At 44.4% G+C, this 15,767-nt stretch overlaps 1 protein-coding gene across 1 annotated transcript in view; it reads left to right on the top strand.

Annotated features, from left to right (window-relative positions):
• The window catches only part of Prdm10 (PR/SET domain 10), a 110,506-nt gene that overhangs the window by 36,867 nt on the left and 57,872 nt on the right, over nucleotides 1–15,767 (top strand). The window contains exons 2-4 of the mRNA XM_023701517.1: nucleotides 9,951–10,136; nucleotides 11,531–11,695; nucleotides 13,568–13,627. Coding sequence (XP_023557285.1) covers nucleotides 10,068–10,136; nucleotides 11,531–11,695; nucleotides 13,568–13,627 — 294 coding nt within the window. The 5' untranslated portion in view covers nucleotides 9,951–10,067. The remainder of the gene's footprint in view (nucleotides 1–9,950; nucleotides 10,137–11,530; nucleotides 11,696–13,567; nucleotides 13,628–15,767) is intronic.

Here is a 15,767-nt window from a genome sequence, read left to right as displayed (position 1 = left end):
TTTTTTTGTGGAACCAGGAATTGAACTCAGACCTTTGCGATTGCCAGGGAAGCGCTTATTCTACTGAGCCATCTCCCTGGCCCTCCCTCTTTCTTTCCTTCCTACCTTTTTTCCTTTTTCTGGTAGTGCCAGGGATCAAACCCAGGAACTCATGCATGCTAGGCAAGTACTGTGGCAGTTAGCTACATCCTTAATCCTTTCATTTAAAGAAAAATAAAAGAGTTGGTTTAATTTGGGGCTTTTAATCCCACAAAACTTCCTTAATTTTTGTTGCTATTGTTGATCATCAGAGCTGGCTCTAAGATGTGATAAATGAAAAGTAGCAAAATAGTTGGTGGGAAACAGGAATATTTTTATGTTGTTTAATTTCACATTTTTTAAAAATAGTAAAGTGAAAGGCTGGCAAGATAGCTCAGCGGACTAAGCACCTGCTTTGGCAAGCACAGGGACCAGGGTTCGATCCCTGGTTCTGCATGCTGCAGCAGCCCCAACCCCAGGGTGTGCTGAGTCAGAGCCAGAGTCTGGGTGTGGTGGCACAGGCCTATAATCCCAGCACTGGGGAGGCTGAGAACAGGAGGATCACTATGAGTCTGAGCTGCATAGTGAGATCCTGTACCAAATACACAAATGAAAAAAAAAAAGTAAAGTGAGGTTGGCTGTGGTTTTTATAGAGCCCATTCATCAAGTCATCTGTATAAGAGAGGGCCAAGGGCTCTTGGCTGTGGGATGACACGTGGTACAAACTCTGGTTTATAGTGTGGGCTGCGGTACAAGCGCAGGCAGGCGTTGCCTCCCCTACCATCCCGGTGACCCTCAACAAGTCACTTACCTTTTTCTCAGTCCCTCATCTTACACCCAAGACAAAGTTGATGTAGAGTGTTGGAGAAAATCACAGTCAAGCAAAGACCTGAGTTGGGCATCCTGGTGAGATACATGGACCTAAGAGACTACTTGATAGATTATTGTGAGGATGAGATGAATCGATGCCCGTGAAGTTCTTAGAACATGCTTGGTGCATGGTGGGTGCTAGAAAAAGGTGAGCTCTTAGATTGTGAGGTGAGAAAATATAGTAATATGTCATGGTGCTGTTACTTCAGGGGCACTGTCATCTGACTAGGCCTGAGGACCCTGGGCCTGGAGTATCTCTTCTAGTGCTAGCACCAGTTTTGTTATCCAGTGTCCTAGCATAGGATTGCCCATAATTCTCCTTTTTCCTTTTCACCACCAAATGCCTTGATAAAACTGTGTTTTCTTTGTATAGAAGAAAAATTACTTTTTCCAGTTACGAGGTAGAATCTAATCAAATATGAGCTCAAAAGGGCTTCCTTTGTGCTTCTTGGCATGAAGGTCTCTTGTGTTAGGTGCATGAGGCACAATGGTTGTGCATCTGTATTCCTGGGTTCTTTATCCTTATGGATGAAGAAACTGGAGCGCAGAGCTATTAAGTGAATTGCTAAAAGCTGCCAGTGACAGATACAGGGTTTTAAGCCAGGCTCTCTGACTGTAAGCCATGGTCTAATATCAGTCTGTGTGAAACCAAAGTTGTACAACAGTGGCTAATTCATATTTATTCATATTTATGCTAATTCATTTAAAACAAGCTCAAGCATCATCCCTCTTAATGGAGACTAATTTCTATAAAGTATTCCAGAAGAATATCTTTTTGTGCATGGGTCAGTGAGAGTCACTGTGGAGCTGATGCATATTTAAGAGAAGGGTGAAAGGCGAACAGAGTAAACAGTTGCTGGCATGTCAGGCCCTGGCAGAGGTTGTGCCCCTGCCCAGAGGGTGTGGCCGGGATCTGCTCCCCGCCCGCCTCTGTGTGGTCTTCCCTCTCCTGTCGCTGGTTGCTGTCCTGTAGCTCAGCAGGCTGTGCTTCTGTACACCCCAAGCTGTGCGTGGGTGCAGGGTGAGAGGTGGCGCTCAGGAACATCAGGGAGAGAGCAGGAGCCCTTAGCCCCTCATGCGCTGGACATGGTGCCCGGCTGCATCCAGCCTGGGCTGCCCCTTGCTTCACCCGCAGCTCCCTCTCCAGATCAGGACTCAGCGTCTTCCTGGTTTGTTTGTGTTTTGTCTTTTTGCGATAGGGTCTTACTGTGCAGTTCAGCCTGGCCTTGTACTCACAGCCGACCTCCTGCCTCAGACTCCCGAGAGCTGGGATTGTAGGTACGTGCCATCCTGCCCAGCCTTTCTCATATTTTTATGATCAATTTGCAGACCCCTGGGTCTCACTAACTTCTCTTTTTGGCATGTCCTGTCCAGTGTTGCCTGACAAGAAAGGAGCCCAGAGTTTTCCTCGTTGGTTTATAATATGTAAGCACCTTTTCTGGGAGGTGGCCTCTTTCCTTAGCACTGATGATGCACTAGCATATAAGGTACCAGCCCCAGGGTAGAACCTGCTGATTCATTTTTGTTATGTTTATCTTATGGTGATGGGAGGGCAGGCCTTCACACTTAACTACACCCCTGAGTGGTCTCTCTCTCTCTCTCTCTCTCTCTCTCTCTCTCTCTCTCTCTCTCTCTCTTTCTCTCTCTCTTTTTGAGACAGGGTCTCGCTATGCAGTTCAGGCTGGCTTTGAGCTCACTTTGTGGCCCAGGCTGATCTCAAACTTGCACGATCCTCCTGCCTCAGCTTCCCAGTGCTGGGATTACATCTCTGCTCTTTTAAACAATTTTGTGTTTTGAGATGGAGGTCTTATTAAATTGCTTATTTTCCCAGCTGGGACTTGAATTTGTGAATTTCCTGCCTCAGTCCTGCAGGGTTCTGGGATTCCATGCCGGTGCCATCATGCCTGGCTTATTCCTCTTGAAGACCAGAGGCCCCCGTTGGGCCTGTTTTTCCTTCTCTGCATGTGAGCAGTGAAGACAGGGAACTTTGGGACTCCAAGTCCTGGTGTTTTGGTGGTCGTGGCTGTGGCCAGGAAGGGCCAAGGATGGTGGGGTGAGGTGGTAGGAACTCGGCCGCCTGGGAGGGGTGATTGTACAGGTCGGGCACATGGGATGAGCCGCTGTCTGGGCACCTGGCTTTGCCCTTGTGCCTGGTGAAGGAGGGGGTGATTTTCTTTTTCTCTTGTCTACTCCAGTTGTCCTCAGGATGTCATCCGGGGTGAACTGGGAAGCCATCGCCTCACTGGGCCGGGGAGCTTCCCAGGAACAAGCTCCGCTCATCTTGCTGTTTTATCTCCAGGGCTGTCTGGAGACAAAGAAGTGTGTTTGTGCGCCAGGCATGAGAAAGCTTGCTGGCTCTCCTTCCGTAGTTATCATTATGTTGTGGGATCACAATTGTTGCTATGCTTTATTGACCCTTAAGATGCTCATGGCAAAATAATACAATTATTTTATGTATAAGTTTAAAAAAAAAGCCAGGCATGGTGGTATACACCTGTAGTCCCAGTACTTGGGAGGCTGAGGCAGGAGAACTGCTCTGAGTTTGAGGGCAGCCTGAACTGCATAGCAAGACTCTGTCTCAAAATGATGAAAGATAAATTTTTTTTTAATTAAAAAAATACAGGGCTGGGGAGATGACTCAGTGGATAAGTGCTTCCCTGACAAGCACAAGGGCCTGAGTTCAATCCCCAGTTCCGCAAAAAAAAAAAAAAAAAAAAAAAAGACAAAATCTCTAGTGGGCCGGGGAGATGGCTCAGTAGAATAAGTGCTTGCCTGGCAAGCGCAAAGCCCGGAGTTCAATATCTGGTACCACAAAAAACAAAACAAACAAACAAACAAACAAAAACAACCCCAAATAAATTTTAAAAATACAAACAAACAACCCCCCTCCCCCCCAAAAAAAGTCCTACCCAGTTAAACTCAGGCACCAGTGCTTTTTATCCCTTAGAATTTTTATTATATACTTTAAAAATTTATTCCTATTTTTTTCTTCTGATAATCCTCTTGCCTGGGCTCTGGAGTACAGGGATTATAGACATGTGCCACCACACCTGGCTTATTTTATTATTTTTATGTATGTATCAAAGGAGAAATGTAAGCTAAATAAATTGAGAAATGTCACTCTAAGAGTCTGATTTCTTTAGAATCTCTTCTGATCTACAGTTGGGGATATTGATGGCATCATTCTCTGTGTTGTCAGGAGTGGTGTGGTTGGTTGTGTTGTGGGATTGAGCCCAGGGCCTTACCTGAGCTAGGAAGATCCCTGATCCCAAGCTATCCCCCAGTCCCAGAATGGCATTCATTTTTCTTTTTCTTTTTCTTTCTTTTTTTTTTTTTTTTTTTTTTTTTTGGTACTAGGGATGAAACTCAGGACCTTGCGCTTGCCAGGCAGGGACTTATGCCACAGTGGCCAGCGGAGGGTCCTGCCATGACCAGCATGCGGTACTGAGGACTGAACCCGGGGCCTTGCGCTTGCCAGTCAGGTGCTTAGACCACTGAGCTATCTCCTGGGCCCTCTTACTTGTTTTTTGAGATAGTCTTGCTATTTTGTTTAGACTGGTTTCAAACTTCTGGGCTTAAGTGATCTTTTTGTTTCAGCCTCCAGAGTACCTGAGACTCCCTGTGAGTGCCACCATTCCCAGCTTGAACCGGGGATTGAACTCAGGCCCTTGCGCTTGCCCAGGAAGCGCTTATTCCACTGAGCCATCTCTCTGGCCCCCTCTTTCTGTTTTTTTGTACACTGTTGTATTTTCATTCTTTTAGTGCAGAGAATTGGAGCCAGAGTCTCAGTATGACAGACAAGTGCTCTGCCACTGAGCTCCGCCCCCAGCCTTTACATGCCGTTTCTTGTGGACCAAGGACCCTACCTGGCACATACTATTTATAACAAGGAAAGTCACCCACGAGAGAGGAGACGGAGACTCAAGCTCGTCCTTCTTTTCCAGGGCATGAGGTCTCTAACTCTTTTGGACAGTGGGACAGGGAAGTCGTGGTTACCACTTTCTGGACAAGACATACGTGTGATTCTCCTGTTCTCTCAGGTCTGTGGGGGACGCACTCCAGTGGCTGGTGCAAGAGGACTGCCACTGCGGAGCAGGGTGTCCGTTCCCAGAGAGCAGGGGCCATCAGCTCCTGCCTGGCAGCCTGCATCACAGGGGCTCTTGGGGTTATTTCTCCTATTAATCTAGATTAATAGAGCTCTACAAATTATACAGTTAAAAAGAAAATAAATATGGGATTGCCTAGTGGTAGAATGTTTGTCTAACGTCCAGGCATCTGCATTTCTCCCCTGAGCATAATAAAAAATTATGCCTGTAAACGGGAAATAAACATGACAAGTCTTACTGTAAAGGAGGTCCAGGTAGGGAGATGTACTAATAAATTGTTATGTTAGTAAATACTCTAAGATATTTTAAAAATATATAGCTCATGTATGAAGTTTGAAAGTTGTTGCATTTGAGCGCTAGCTATGTGCTAGGCCGTGCCTGGAATTGTCAGCTGTGCCATTTGGTTCTCACAGTAACTCTGGGGGGTTGTTCTTACCTCCCATTTTGCATATGATGATGACCCATTTCAGGTTTGCTTTGCAGTTCCTTTATTTTTATTTTTTATTTTTTAGTGGTTCCAGGTATTGAACTCAGGGCCTTGCACTTGCCAGGCAAGCGCTTGTTCTACTGAGCTATCTCCTTGGCCCCATGATGACCCATTTCAGAGAATGAAAGTGATTTGGCCACCATGGTGAATGAGTAAGTGGCTGAGCCCGCCTGGGAGCCAGAGTGTTCTGTTCAGACCTTGCACTTTTTTCTTCTGCACTCTGCCGCTTCCGGTCTTAGCCGAAGGCTGGAAGGTGCTTCATTTCTACCGCTGCTACCTTTCTTTCTGCCTGCAGTGCTGGGGATCTAACCCAGGGCTGTGTGTGTGCTCGCTAGTACTGTACTGTGAGCGACATCCCTAGTCCTTGAAATAGACTTTATTATTATTATTTTTTGTATTTTACGGAAGAGTCTACAGGGTGTTCAGGGTCTCACTACTAGATTGGAATCATAATGATCTGCCTGTTTACAGCCTCCCAAGAGCTGGGATTACAGGCCTGCGCCACCACGCCTGTCTCAATCACCATCTCAGTGTGGCCTGGGGGCGGAGCTGCCACAGCAGGCCCAGGAATCGAACTCCCGGTCCCTACATGAAAGAGACTTTAGAAACCATTTAATACGCATATTTCGCAGAAGATCCTGGTACCCAAAGGATTGAAGGAGACTTGCTTGGTTAGTAGTGGGGTCATACGTAGAATTCAGTTTTCCTGAAAAAGTTGTTTAGCAACAAATTCTTACATTATGTTATACTAGTGTTTTCAATAATTTAGTCCATATAGGCCACACCTTAAAATCATGTAGGTGTGTGAACAATAGGTGTGTGTGGTAGCGCACACCTGTAATCCCAGCAGCTGGGGAGGCTGAGGCAGAAATAGCATGCGTTCAAGCTCAGCCTGCACAGCTCAGCCACTTAGTGAGACCCTGTCTCAAAATAAAAAACAAACCAAACCAAACGGGCTGGGGCTGTGCAGCTCAGTGAGAAGGCGCCGGTTCAATCCCCAGGACCACATACACCCGAAACACTTTTTAGTTTTCACACAGGCTCCGGTATCACAGTTTTGGCTTCCAGACTCCCTTCTTTGGTGGTGCCGAGTGTGAAACGCGGGGCCTCGGCCATGCCGAGGTTAGTGTTCTACTGTTGAGCTACAGCCGGTGCTGACACCTTTTGAATTACCGTTGTGTGGTTTCATCACCTTGGGTGAGTAAGAGGAAGAAAACCCCACTGTATCCCTGTACTCTGGCTCAGTCATCAACACAGAGAACGTGCTCAAGGTGTGGGAGTCGCCCCTCACCCCAGTTCTGCACACTTGGCAGCAGCCGAGCAGCCTCTGACCCCTTTGGTTCTGACTCGCAAGCCCGGAGCTAGCTCAGATCCCCGGGTTTAATCTCAGTTCCCAAGCCAGATTCCCACTGTAGAATGCAAACAGACATAGCCGGGCTCTGTGGGCCATGCGGGTTCTGGGAGCCAGCGGCTGGGCTGCCCCTGAGGGCCTCCGTAGCGGCCCGTGCGCGTTCAAGAATCAGGCAATAAGACAAGCAACTGGAGGAAAAGCAACCCCAAATTCCTTTGTCGAAAGGACACTGTATCTCTTTTGCGGCCTTCCTGCTAAATATACATATATCCTGAATCTAACTATGAAGAGACATCACACCAACAAGGGACATTCTGGAATAAATGTGTATTTAAAAATGTATTTAAAAAATGCCAGTGACACAGACACTGAAAGAGCGCAGGAGACTGTTGCATTGCAGGGACTGGCGGCACAGGGCGCTTGAACATGCTGCAGGCAGCCCTGACGGATCTGGGCCTGGAAGGAGAAAACGTTCCTTTGGTTCTAAAGCACTTTTCCTAGACAGTTTCCATAAAATCTGCAGATTAGGAGATAGTGCTTGGTCTTTCTGACTTCGGTACCATTACTGTGGCTCTATGAAATGGTCTTGTTTTTAGGAATTAGGCACTTAAAATTTTGTGGGTAAGTGGCATTATGTCTGTACTTTACACTTAAATATTTCAATGTGGAAAAATAACTGTGCCTGGTTGCGTACCGCTGTAGTCCCAACACTGAGGAGGCTGAGTTCAAGTCCAGCCTGGGCTAGTTGCAAGGCCCAGGGCAGGGGTGGGTGGACATTTGAAGAATCTGAGTGAGTAAATACAGGAGTTCCTTATACTATTTTTGCAACTTTTTTGGTCTGAAATTATTTCAGAATTACAAAGAGAGTTTTAAAGAAAAGTTTCCTACATGGAACATGTTCTGATTTTGTAACAAGTGATCCTTTTGTGTAATTGTTAAATTTTCTTCATATACATCTTCATATTATTGACATTTGTTCCTAGGTTTGTGTTTTTTGGCATTGCATCTTGCTATGTAGTTCAGGCGGCCTTGAACTCACTGTGTAGCCCAGGCTGGGTTCCACCTCAGCACGTCTCCTGCTTCAGCCTCTGAGTTCTGGGATTACAGGTATGTGCCACCATGTCTGGCTATTCGTAGGTTTTAAAATACTTTTTGTTTTTCTGAATAAGTTCATTGTGGTATAATCTGTATACCTTATGCAGTTCACCCTGAATGTGTTGTATACGTTTTTAAAATACTAAGGGAGAAATTTTTCTTTTTTTGTACCAGGGATCGATCTTGGGACCTTGCGCTTGCCAGGCAGGTGCTTATGCCACTGAACTATATCCCCGGCCTCCAACGGAGGAATTTTTTTAAAAAATAAACTCTTATTAGTGATCCTCCTGTTTTCAGCCTCCCAGGTGCTGGGATTACAGGCACATGTCCCCATGCCCAGTCTCAGTCAGTCTCAGCACGCCCCAGGGGTGGGGCTGGCACATTAAGTTATAATTTACACATGATAAAATTCACATATTTTGTTTGATGACTGATATTCACACATTTTGACGTTGATGACTTTGGACACAAACATTCTGCCTGTAACCACCATTTCAAGCCAGATAGATACAAGACAGAATATTTTCTTTTGTCCAGAGTATTTCTTCATGCCCCTTTGTGAGGACGTTTAGCTGCTGGTGAGCACGGCGGCGGCATGGCAAGGGCTCTAGAGGGAGGGCAGGGAGAGTGGGTGGATGCCCGGCGAGTGGGTGGACTGGGGTCCTGCAGCAGGCCTGCCCGGCTGTGGGTCCGAGGGGCCCCGGGTACCAGCTCACGGTGCCTGAGGGCGAAGGCAGAGGCTGTTCCGGGCCTGTCCCTCCTCGTCAGGCTTTATTCTGGCTCAGAGGCCAGAGTGTGTGTGGTCTCCGCGTGTGCTTGTGAGCGCACCTCCGTGAGTAATGGAGGATGCTCTGCCCAGGTGCTGGCTGCCGTTTTCCTCTCTGACTTGACAGGTGTCCCGACTACCTCACCTTTTCCTGTTCGTGTGCTATGCTGACGAGAGGTTAGGAGGAAGTACACCCGGCAGGCTGCTGCCCTTTTAATGTAGCACATCTCCCATGCTGTTTAAAATGTCAGCGTAGGGCTGGTGAGATGGCTCAGTGGTCTAAAGCTCCTACTTAGAACAAGCTAAGCTAAGCAAAGCACAAGGACTGCGGTTCAGTCCCCCAGCCCCACATGCCAGCCAGCCCCGCCCCCTGGTGGGCTGAGCTGGCCACACACACACACACACACACACACACAAATAAATAAATAAATAAAATAAAAAAAATAAATAAAATAAAGCAAAGATGAATTAAAAAAAAAAATGTCAGCGTAGGGCCGGGGAGATGGCTCAGTGGAATAAGTGCTTCCCTGGCAAGCGCAAGGGCCTGAGTTCAATCCCCGGTTCCACAAATAAATAAATAAATAAATAAAAATAAACTATAAAAATAAAATGTCAGCGTAGTATCATCATCCTCGGACGGGAAGAGTTTACCTGAAGAAGTCTGTTTTGAAAAGAAATGAACAATTAAAAGAAAAAGAAGAAACAGAAAAGGTTTTTGAGAGAGAGGTTTTCTACATGTTGGTCAGTAAAGCTTTTGATTTGTACATCAGCCCTGTATTAACCAAACAGAGAGCAGCTTATGCTTGTATTCACCAAATTGTGGTCCACGCGCTGTCTCTTCCTCTACCTTCCATTTTCCCCCTTATTTTGTGATTTTCATTATTTGGAGTGGCAGTGGTGTAGGTTGTCAGCATCTACCAAGAAAGAGCTTGGGCTACACAGCAGTCAGAGTTGGGTGTGACCCCACCACTTGCCTCCAGTGAGCATCTGGAGGAACTGGTTCCGCTTGGGGCGCCTAACATTACCTTTACGTCGTGTGTGTGTGTGTGTGTGTGTGTGTGTGTGTGTAGTGTATTCATCCTTACACACCCACACGGAATGCTTGGAACAAGTGATTTCTGCATTTTTTTACCTTTCTGCCCAGATATGTTGCTTTTAAACAAAGCCTTTCCCCATTTTTTTTTTTTTGTTGTTGTTGTTGAAACAGTAATTTACTGAAATGTACTCATGACCTTGGATCCTCTTCTCTCTCCTCAGGCACATTGCAGACAGACCCTTCTGTCCTTCATGAGCGCTCGCGTGCTGGACAGATGACCATCCTCCGCCCTGTGCTGCTGTGAGGGGCCCAGACGTGGAGCTGTCCCACAGGAGAAGATGGACCCGAAAGACGAGAGCTCACACGTCTGGCCGCCGTCTGCAGAGCACGAACAGAACACCACCCAGGTGAAGGGCCCCCTTGCCCAGCTCACTGTTGCTGGCTGGGTGTTAAGTTGGGTAGTTTGCTAACTAAAGATACAGCAGCTATGGTAGTGAGTTGTTGGGAGGGAGCCACAGCGAGGGACCCATAGGTAAGCAGTGGGGAGTGTTCTGGCCCCATACTCCTTCCGTTGAGACAGGGCACTGAGTTCGAAGAGCTCATCCACCGCCTGTAGGCTTGGTTGCCCCCCCGTAGCTCACTGTCAAGAGTTCTTTGCTTCCCCGATTTACCTTCTGATACTACTTTACTTTTACTTCTTGGTGTCACAACGCTCAAGCTGTTGTGTGTTTCTTTTGTTATCTAGTACAGACAGGGCTTTGATTCTTTATAATGAAGGGTAAGGTATAGTGGCCTTTTCAGTTTAGAATGTGAACCTCCAAGTGCAAGTTGTTCATTCTGAGTCACTTATTCTCATGTTACTGTCATTGATCTCTGCCTTTTCAATCACTTTCAGAACAGTTGTGTAGATTTTGCTTTCTTTCAGCATTTTGGGGGGAAGATGAGGACTTCGTAATGAGTGACTTTATTGGGATTTTCTGTCTCTGCCTCCCCTGTGCAGAAGACTTGTGTCACCGTCGTTGACCCAGCAGATGTTTCTGCTGTGCTTCTGCTATGTCCTTAGAGCAAGAAAGGACTGATAGGAAGGAAAGTGACCTTCTGTGAATGTCTGCTGAAAAGCAGTTATGAAATAGGATTTTTATAATGTGCTGAGAGCAGTTGGTTTTTTTTTTCCCCATAATTTTATTGATAAACAAATAGCAATGAGACAGTTTCAAATCAAATCGGTAGGACAGTTTCAATAATTAACACACTGCATATATTCTTCTTAGTGGTTAAGTGCTGTACAAGATGCAGACTTGTGATCCTAGTTACAAACACCATTAGAACAAATCATTCTATTCATTAAGAGAACGTAACTATATATCTATCCCATCCACTTTGAATACACAGATACAAAATGGACATTCATCTGAATACCCTTTGAGCAGTTGGTTTTTGAGTCTTGATCTTTTATTCACATTGCAGAATAATTTTTATTTTGGCGACATTGTCAAGTAGGAATTTGTAAGCTCTTTTTCATGATAAGCTGCCCCTTACAACTCCCCAAAAGAGTTACCTACCTTAACAGTTGGGGCGGAAGAATTGAAGTCAGTTGCCTGACATAAGGCAGTAAAGCAGTGACAAGGGCCTTGCCTCTGTCTCCTAGTCTCTAACTCAGTGCACATGAAAGTGTGTCAAGCGCCATGCTTCTTTCATGGGGATGTTTTAGCAGTACAAGGGTGCTCAGCTGGGAGGGAGCCACGTGCTTTGTGAGACTGAGCTTGTTCATACTGCATACTTGTCTGCTTTTCACCCCCAGGTACACTTTGTTCCGGATGCTGGAACTGTGGCTCAGATTGTCTACACTGATGACCAGGTCCGCCCACCCCAGCAGGTGGTGTACACGGCAGATGGGGCCTCCTACACATCAGTGGACGGTCCAGAGCATACACTGGTGTACATCCACCCCGTGGAAGCCGCACAGGCACGTAAAGGGTTGTTTTAAATTTGATAATTAAGTAATTCACCAAGTGCTTGTCCGTCACCATGGAAGATGCTTGTGGTGCAGAAGTCATTCAGATAAGACTTCTCCCTCACGGAGCTCGGGCCTGGCACAAGACGGCTCATTTAACTTCAGTGCAGTACGAGTTAAGAGCACAAGCTTTGCATCAGCTCTCTCTGCAGTGGCCGCTGCCAGTTGTCGGTGGGTTGGTGTGACTGAGTATCGGGAACTGTGCGTTTCATTCCGTGCAGCTGAAGCACATGGGGCTCAGCAAAAGAAAATATTCAGATTATTTTAGTTAATATGTAAGTAAAGGGTCCTACCAGCTTACTGACCGCTGATTTGTATGACTGTAAAGGAAGACAAGGTATTTACTCTATATAATGCTAGCTTTTTAATATAATATTAATATAATATTCTATATAAATTTTATTTTTATTGTCAGTGACTTGGATTTTCCAAATGTGCAATGCAAATGTTTTCCGATATGCAAATATGCTTTTATGTTCTTGCTTAAGTCATATATTTTAAATTTATTTATTTTTGGGTGCCAGAGGTTGAACCCAGGGCCTCATGCATGTTAAACACTGAGCCATACCTCCAGCCCCAAAATATGTGTCTTTAAAAATTGTATTCCCTACTTTATAGTAAGATCCTGGTAATAAAATTTGCCTTGATACAATATTTAAATATTTACAATATTTAATCAAGAGGCTCAGATCATTTCTAAGAAGAAATGTGGTTCACCTAATCAATATATTTCTAATAAATGTAAAGATGAAATTGACAAATATATTTTTGGGAGTGCCTCTGCTTAGTTTTAGTTTTCTGTATGCAAAAAGTCTTTTATGCCCAACTTTAGTTAGTTATGATGTTGCTGTTTGAATTTTGATAATATTTTAAAGAATATTTTCTGGGTAGGATATGTGGATTTTTTTTTTTTTTTTTTTTCAGAACTGGGGATTGAACTCAGGCCCTTGTGCTTGCCAAGGAAGCGTTTAGGGAAGGGTCTACAGGGTGTTCAACGTCTCACTACTAGATCGGACTCATAGTGATCCTCCTATTTAGAGCCTCCCAAGAGCTGGGATTACAGGAACGCGCCACCACTCCCAGTCTCAATCGCCATCTCAGCGTGCCCCAGGGGCGGGGCCAGCATAGCAGGCCCGGGGCTCGAACCCCCAGCCCCCTGCGCCTGCCTGCAGGTGCTTTAATCTGCTGAGCTATTTGGCCAGCCCTGTTGTGGTTTAGAAAATTTTCCGTAGCTAGCTTTGCCTCCTTATGATCCCACTTATGTATTTGTCGCAATTAATTGATGATGATAATAATGATAACTTTACTGAATTAGTCAAAGAAGAACCCATGGGCTATTAAACCCAATATATGTTTCTTCTCTCTCTGATAATAAATGTGCGTATATATTTGAAAGAGCTGTAAACTTTATGTTTATAGTACTTTTCTATACGTCTGTTTGTCTCCATTTGTTTTCATTAAATCGCAGGTCTGTTCCTGTTAGTGGCTTCACAAGTGCATACCCTTGTTCATGTCGTTTATGTTTTCATGACATGCCTTTTGGTTAGCTGTGACATTTAACCTCAAGAAAAACCTTGCTTAAGGGTAAAAGTGAAATGATGTTAGCTGTTTGGGATGGTTTACTTATGCTGTCTCACTGCAGCCATCTGCATGAAAGGCTTTCGACAAAGATTATAATCTTTATCTTCTTTATTAATGAAGGATTACTAACCGTCAGGGGAGATAACTCTCCCAAGAGGTGGGAGTTGGTGCTTAGCAGTGGAATGATTTTTCCTATGTAGGCAAGCTGTCTAAAGCTCTGTTCATAATTGTTTTTCCCTCTAGACTCTGTTTACAGACCCAGGCCAGGTCACTTATGTCCAACAGGATGCTGCAGCTCAGCAGGTAATGAATTGCCTTCTTCCGATTCTATTGTTTGGGAATAGTAACTGGGATTGTCACGGTTCCCCGAAGTGTCCCTGTACCCCTCTGCCCTGTGCCATCTGCGGATGTTTATACCAAAAGTGTTCTCTAGGTCCTTCAATAGAAACCAAACAAAATATAACGTAAGTACTAATTCGTTTCACACAGTATATATTATAATAGCCTGGTAAAAAGTGATCTTTCAGGGAAGTTTGAAAAATAAGCATATATTACGAGGGAGGAAGATTGCTTGAGTAGTCCACCAGCTTGAGGCTAGCTTGGGAAACTTAGGGCCTATCTTCAAAGCAAAAGCAAACCATCAACAATGAATATAAGGAGAATATTGTTTTAAGTTTCAAAGAAACTTAAAATGGTCATGAGTTTTTACGTTTTTAATATTTGGAGTTATTTTGATGCTAGTTCTATTTTTATATGTTGAAAACTGCTTGAATTGTATATAAATCTGGTGGCAACCTTCCTCATTGTTCGGAGATACTAAGATTTTTGCTTTACAACATGTCTTTCTTTTACCTGTATTTCTAAAAAAAAAAATCTTATATATTTGCAGTATTAATACTAACAGTGATGGAACTATATTTTTTTAATTCCTAGTACCAAAAAATTCAAATTCATTTACCCATATTTCTAATATACGCTATTCGATTTTGTGGGGCTTCTTGTTCTCCATAAAGGTACGAGCAGGATAAAGAAGGTAGGTAGCTTGATATTATCTGTCTTACCTAAAGGGCATGTGAATTCCAATAGGTTTATTTTCAGGTCCACTGGTATAACTTTTATTATGTGTATAGCTGAGTGCTGTGAATAATTAATAATTAAATTGTATTGGGAATCACGATCAGCATTTTATTTTATTTCTTATTTGAACATTTATACACTAATAAAATGGGCTCTAAGGAGCCTTTGTTTTAAATTGAGGTTGAATTTATTCCTGACTAGCAGTGAACTGTAGTATTGTTGGGTCTGTGAACATGAATGCGCACTTCTGTGAACATTTATTGGTTCACTTAAGTAAGTAATAGATGATGATGATGATGATTATTCATGTATATTTATTGCAGATATGCTATTATTTATATTCTCCATCTATTATTTTACATGTAGGTTCTTTTTTTCTGTTTATTACATTTATTTATTTATTTATTTATTTTTGGCAGAACCGGGAATTGAACTCAAGCCCTTGTGCTTGCCAGGGATGTGCTTATTCCACTGAGCCATCACCCGGCCCTTTCTGTTCATTACTATAAGCAGCAATATCATGGATATTATACCTTGTTTCCTTAGGATAAATTCCCTGAAGAGAAAGAAAGAAGCAAGGGGGGAAAATATATATATATATTTATGTACAGGATAGCTGGGATAATTATCCTGCTGATTTCTGCTGGTCAATAGAAAGGAACAGTTAATGTTTCCATTTTTTAATTTAATTTTTGAATGTAGGGTCTAGAAGGTCTCACTACACAGATCAGACTCGTAGTGATCCTCCTGCTTTCAGCCTCCCAAGCGCTGGGAGTCCCGGTGCGCACCACCACGCCCAGTCTCAGTCACTGTCTCAGCTTGCACCGGGCCGTGGGCTGCAGGGCCTGTGATGCCAGGGATTGAACGCTGGCCTCTGCGCCTATGTGCAGGTGCTTTATCTGCTGAGCTATTTGGCTGGTCCTCTTTTTAATTTTTTAGAACCAATTTTGCATACTTATTCCTGGTAATCTGACCAACTAATTTTAAGACAACAATATGCAATATAGCAATCATTGATGAATTCCTATTATCTTGTCTAGTGAAATTCTGTATCATTTCTAATGTTTTTTAAAATTATTTTTTATTCACTTTAGAAAAATGAAAAACAGGCTGGGGAGATAGCTCAGCGGTTGAAGCACCTGCCTGCCAAGTGCAAGGATCCGGGTTCGATCCCCGGTACTGTATGGCGTGTGGGCTGTGGAACCTCAGGTGTGGTGAGCTGCCCACTGGAACCGGAACTGGTGGCGCACGCCTGTGATCCCAGCGCTGGGGAGGCTGGGACGGGAGGACCGCTGCGCTGCGCTGCATAGCGAGAGCCCATACCAAATGAATAACTACAGAAATAAAATATTTTTTAAAAAATTAA

The sequence above is a fragment of the Octodon degus genome, unplaced genomic scaffold (assembly GCF_000260255.1).
Source record: "Octodon degus isolate 3935 unplaced genomic scaffold, OctDeg1.0 scaffold00136, whole genome shotgun sequence".
Lineage (NCBI taxonomy): Eukaryota > Metazoa > Chordata > Mammalia > Rodentia > Octodontidae > Octodon > Octodon degus.
Note: the sequence above shows the minus strand (reverse complement) of the source record. Positions and strands in the feature narration are given on the sequence as shown.